Raw genomic sequence first — 6,000 nt, 5'->3', positions numbered from 1 at the left:
AATTCGGCCTACTTTTCTTAGTTGCACCCTCAAAAGCATAAAATGATAATAATCCATCGTCTTCAGCACACAAATCAAGTAAATAATTTTCTCCTTGACGACCTTTTACTACCCCTATAATAAAATCATCTTCTTGTGCGTAATATTTCTATGGAAATGTTTTTATTAATAATATTTTGCTAGTATCTTCTTTGTTTTCACTCTATATAAATATTCCTGCTTATGTTGAAAGTAAGATATTACTGGGTTAGAATTAAAAAGATTATTTATCGATTTAAAATTAACTTTTTAAATGACTTGTATTTATGGATTCTCCTGGTAATATTATTTACATATATTATTAATTCTTTTTATATTTAATTTGATATTTTATACAAATTAGTTTTATATTATTTGTGAAAAATTAATTAATTAAAATATTTTTTAAAAAGTTTTTAAAAATAATAATTAATATAATTAAATAAATTTATTAAATTTTTATCACATTTTTTTTTATTATATTCTTTAAAATAAATATATGTTTTATATATTTAATATTCTTGATAAAATGCTTAAAATAATATTTATTATTTTAAATATAAAATAATAATATTATAATTTTAAATTTACTGTATAATTGTCGATATTTTCTAAAAAAATTAATTAAATTTACACTTTTTTTTATATTAAAAACTATTAAATTTATTATTTATATAATTCTTATTAAAGATGTAAAAGAAATAAAATATTTAAACATAATTAAATTTCAATATATTTTTAATATATTATTAATAAATAATTATTAAAAAGTTTTTTACAAATATATTTTGCTTTGTTACTATAATTTCAGAATTTAAAGATGTTAATAACCTTTAAATTTCTGCTACTATATTTAAATATATAAAAATCTTTGTAATGGATATCACTAAGATTTATCAAGGCATATACAATATAAAATTATAAATATTTAAAAATAAACTTATATATATAATTAATTTAAAAAGACAAAAATATTTACATTTAAAAATAAATATAAATTTATGTATATTCATATAAAGAGAAAACTTAATAATAAATCAATTTTTTGGACATGAATACTAGTACCTAACCTTTTCAAGAATATATAAATCAAATATAAATAATCTTTTTCGTAATCTAATAAATATTTCCGAAATCCTTCGATAAATTATAAGTTTAATAGATTATTATTTTTTAATATTAATTATTAAAAAAATATTTTAAAATCTGACTAGTTCTTTATTTTAATATATATTATTATTCTTTTTATTAATTATTCGTTGTTATTACTTATTTTATAAACCAAATTAAAAATAAAAAAGGCTTTTATCTATTTTATTTTCGAAATTTTTTTTAATGGTTGAGTTATTTAAAAATGCAGTGAAAGTATAAAAAAACAATATATTCAAGTTATAAAATATAAAATAAATTAATCCACAATTAAAAATTATATTTATTAATAATTAATTTAATTATTTAACTTTCTATTATTTAAAAACAAAAATAAAATAATTATTTACATTAAAAAATTTTAAAAGATAAAATAATGAAATATAGGTTTAATTATAATTTATTATTATTTTAAAATAATTTTATAATTTATTATAAATATAATTTCGATAAAATTCTATATAAAATATTCTTTTTATATATTTAGAATTTTCATTATATTAAAGTTAAGTAATTATCAAAAATTTTTAAAAAATTAATTTTTAAAAAAAAATAATGCATTTTTTATTTATATTTTAAATATTAATAATAATAATTAACTAAAATTATATTATAATTATTTAAATGATATAGTTACATTAAAATTATATCAATATTTTAAAATATAAATATATATATAGTTTTTATTAAGATAAACAATAAAAAAAAAAGATTTTTTAATTCAGAATATATATTTATTTTATAAAAATAAAAAGCATTATGCATTAGTAAGTCTATAATTAAACTGAATAATAACCAATAAATTCTTAAGTTAAAAAATAAAACTTTTATACTTTTCTTAAGAAGTTAAAATCTATAGTTTTGATAAAAGATTTCGAAAGTTTTTTCAGATTTATGTGTATTATAATAATTGGAATTTTCATATTTTTCATAAAATCTATGCTAGAATTTAGAGATTATGCTCATAAAAACAATATTTATGTAATTCCCTTATCATACAATTTGATTTCTGTTTTTGCTGCTATATTATTTAGTGTAATTAAAAATATATATAAATATTTGAAAAAAATTAAAGTTTATAAAAAGATTTATTAGTAAAGTTTTTCATACGTTTGTAATGGAAAAATTAAATGATAAATATGTAGGAGTTTAAAGAGAATTGAGGGCTAAAAAAATACTAAAATGGACATATGATACGTTATATTATTCAACCACAACAGTATAAAAAATTAAAAAATATAATATATTTAAATAAAAAAGGCTTTTAGTTTTTGGGCATTTAAAGATGCTGATTTTATGCCATAATTTTTAGGAGGAGAAGGTTCTTGTTAGAATCTATTTAAAGATTATCCTTACTTTCCTTCAGGAAAAGCAAACAAATATTTATTATGCTTTCACTTAATATAGTTTGGTCACCACTTATTTTCGTTTTTTGAGTTAGTATTATTTAAAAGAAATGATGAATTTAAATTTTACGAATATACTTTACATCATTTTATGGCAGCAGGTCTTATATTTTATTCAGGAAATTTCAACTTTCTATATGTTTCAGCCCTTGTTCTTATTTTACATGATATGGGAGATATTATACTTGCTGGAGGAAGAGGTTATTGTGAAATGAAATTTATATCAAAATACATTTTGTATATGATAGTTATTTCAGCTTTGTTTGTTTGGATATGTTCAAGGCTATTGATTTTTCCTTTTTGTGTGATATATACGTGCTGGTAGTTTGCAGGAAATTTAATGTTATGGTATTTTTTATTAATATAATTATTTTTTAAATATTAAAAATTAAGGAATACAATTAAATACGGCTATTGGTATTTATTTATTTAATTAATTATACTATACGGAATGCATTTATATTGGACATTGTTTATGATTAAAATTGGAGTTGGATTTTTATTAAAACCTAAATACAATAATATTTACGATAATAAAGATTTTAAAAGCATTAAATTCTAAAAAAAACAAAAATGATATATTTATATATATATATAAATAAATAAAAAATTATGAAAATAAATGAATAAATTTTATGCCTTTCTTATTTTTTTTTATTAATATAAGTTAAAAGAAAATAAACATAAATAATAATATTTTTTTAAAAAAATCAATTCTTAATATCTAATTCTTTTTCATCATTATCCCAATTATTATTAAAATAAGGATCGTATTTTTATTTATATTTAATAGATTTAATTCTTGATTTTTTGTCTTTCCTAAATATATTTTTAGCTTCAATTAGTCCTTTTCTAAATATAGCTTAATATTCATCCCTTAACAAATTTCCAGCAGGTTAAATATTTCTAAGATTATCAGGTAGATCCTCTTCTAATAAGAAATCAGGTCCTTTTTAAATAAACTTTTTAATACCAATTCTTTCTGGTTTAAGATTTAACCCTGTGTTTTATTTAAGTTCCTCAAAAAATTGTTTTTTTTGACTTTTTATTTTTACATTTTCTTCAACTTTTTCTTGTTCTGTTTTTAATTCTTTTTTTGCTTTTTTAATAATATGTTTTTAATGTTCTTTTTGCCTTTCTTCTTTTTTTTCTTTTTATTCTTTTGTCATTTTCTGTAATTTTTTTGATTCTTCCATTTTCTAAGATAATTTTTAGTCTTTTAGTTTTCTCATTTCAGCTTTCTTTTCTAAAAACAATTTTTACTTTAGTTCTTCATCTTCCATTTCTATTGCTTATTATATAACTTTTTAATGGTCTTTATAACAAGGATTATAACTTTATCCACTTGAAGGTAATATAACATGTCTAACTTTTGACTTTTATATATTTCTATCAATACTTTTGTCTTGTTAAGTACTCCAAATATCTTATATTATTTCTTCTCCTTCTTCTTATTTTGAATGTTAAGGATTTAATTAAATTTATTTTTTATAATTTTATCTTTTAGCTTCTTTATTTTAACTATTCTTTTTTAGAAAGAAGACATTCATCTACTTCCTTTTTATGAAAGCGGTTAATGTGTAAAGGTTATTTTAATTTATTATTTTATTCGTGCGAAGTTATATCAATTTTGAAAGCTATTTTATTATTTGTCTTCAAATTTTTAGTTATTTTTTCTTGCACACTTTCGTTTGTCTTTTTTATTAATGCGTCTTCTATTTCTGTAAGGTCAATATTTTTTCTCCATCTTTATGTTCCCTTACGCGTATTTAGATTTTTCTTTTTTATTTTATCAGACATTTATATTTTTTTAATTTTAGATTTTATTAAATTTAAACTAATTTTTAATTTAAGTTTATTTTTACATTTATATATGTATTTTTAATTTTAAATACATTATATTATGAATATTTATATAAAATTATGATTTTTTATATAAAATTATTACATTATTTCCATAAATAATTTTTTTATGTTTAAATTTTTAATAAATATGGTTATTTTTTAATAAGTTAATCATTGACAATATTTTTTCTTTTTTGGCCTTTTTTTTTTTCTAATTAATCTCTTAATATTTTTTTCAAAATTAATTTAATATTTTTCATTAATATCATCTATTTTATATATTAAAAAATATGAATAGTTTTTTATTTTATCAAAAAAAGGAGCATCGTAAGAATTCTAACTTTTTATTAATTTTATTAATCTAAGTATTTTTTTAAGACAAAGCATCATTATTACAATTGCTTTTTTTTAGGGACATAATGTTACTATTATTGTATGTATATTTTCGATAAATAAAATTAGTTTAATCTCCTATAATAATATATATTTTAAATTTTAAATCATCTAGATGGTATACTTTTAATAAAATATGCGCTAGCGCATCAAATTATTTAATTTTCAGGGCATAATAAGTAAATACAAATCGTGAATCAAATTTATTTTTTGAAAAATTTCTTTTTTAGTATCAATATATATGCGTTAATTTATATTTATTTAGGCAGATATTTTATAAAAATAATTAAAATTCTTATTAATATATTATCTTTAGGTAATCAAATTATTTTCATTTTTTCTAGTTAGTCAATAAATTAAATATATTTATTTTTATATAGATACATAAAAACATAATATTAAATATTATTTTCTATTTTTTTATAATAATTTATTTGTTTACTATATTATATTTATTGATTTATTCTAAATTTTTAAAGTATCAAAGTTCTTAGAACTAATACAATGGTCAAAAGCTCTCAAAAATGTAACTTTTGGATTTATATTAGATACCTTTTATAAACTATTAAAACTATTTTTTCCATCTTCAGCAACTTATTCATATAATTATTACTTATTAAAGTTAGACTTATAATTTTTAAACTTAAACAAGTATATTTTAAAAAATTACCCAGCCTTTGGCCTGTTAAGCTTATCTTTTTAAATCTTCTTTATATCCAAAAATAGTAAATATTTCAAGGGTTAAATTTTATAGTTTACTTTTTTTTAAAAAATTTCTTCCTTACTTAAATTCTGAATATCTTATAATTTTTTTATTGATTTTTTTTTCAATTCATCATTAATTTACTAGTTTTAAATCTTAATTATTATGAATCTTCATCGTTATCGTTTTAATCAAAAAGCTCAATATCCTCATCTAATTTTTAAACTATGTTATCTTCATTTTTATTATATGAAATTATAAATTAATTAAAGTTAAAAGTCTATTAATTTCATATACATCTGTTTTATATTTTCAGTTTTTTATTATCATTTTTTTTAATAGTTAATTGGGTAATAGTAAATATAAAATTATTTATTTTTTACTTAAGGGTAACAATAATTCTTGTTTAAGCATTCCCTTATTAATATTATTTTGATAATAAAACGCCAATTTTTGTTAGTTATAAATTTTAAGATCAATTTATAA

General features: G+C 17.1%; 2 protein-coding genes across 2 annotated transcripts, besides 5 other annotated features; one reads left to right on the top strand and one right to left on the bottom strand. All coding sequences in view use genetic code 6, as the record gives it.

Annotated features, from left to right (window-relative positions):
- Nucleotides 1-552: 552 nt before the first annotated feature.
- Nucleotides 553-605: a microsatellite.
- Nucleotides 606-1,249: 644 nt separating this feature from the next.
- Nucleotides 1,250-1,292: a microsatellite.
- Nucleotides 1,293-1,555: 263 nt separating this feature from the next.
- Nucleotides 1,556-1,614: a microsatellite.
- A 412-nt stretch (nucleotides 1,615-2,026) lies between these two features.
- IMG5_100800 (longevity-assurance protein, putative) lies at nucleotides 2,027-2,459 on the top strand (the record flags this gene model as incomplete). Its single annotated transcript, XM_004035296.1, has 3 exons — nucleotides 2,027-2,202; nucleotides 2,243-2,386; nucleotides 2,428-2,459. Coding segments are annotated over 3 exons (352 nt in total), but the record flags the coding sequence as incomplete, so codon positions are not given.
- An 843-nt stretch (nucleotides 2,460-3,302) lies between these two features.
- Nucleotides 3,303-4,267, bottom strand: IMG5_100790 (hypothetical protein). The gene has a single exon (XM_004035295.1). It carries the CDS (start codon nucleotides 4,117-4,119, stop codon nucleotides 3,802-3,804), a length of 318 nt encoding a protein of 105 aa, XP_004035343.1. The 5' UTR covers nucleotides 4,120-4,267; the 3' UTR covers nucleotides 3,303-3,801.
- Nucleotides 4,268-4,473: 206 nt separating this feature from the next.
- Nucleotides 4,474-4,518: a microsatellite.
- Nucleotides 4,519-4,544: 26 nt separating this feature from the next.
- Nucleotides 4,545-4,584: a microsatellite.
- Nucleotides 4,585-6,000: the final 1,416 nt, after the last annotated feature.

The sequence above is a fragment of the Ichthyophthirius multifiliis genome (assembly GCF_000220395.1).
Source record: "Ichthyophthirius multifiliis unplaced genomic scaffold scaff_1120509250846, whole genome shotgun sequence".
In the NCBI taxonomy this organism is placed as follows: Eukaryota; Ciliophora; class Oligohymenophorea; order Hymenostomatida; genus Ichthyophthirius; species Ichthyophthirius multifiliis.
This window is presented reverse-complemented; position numbering and strand designations above follow the sequence as displayed.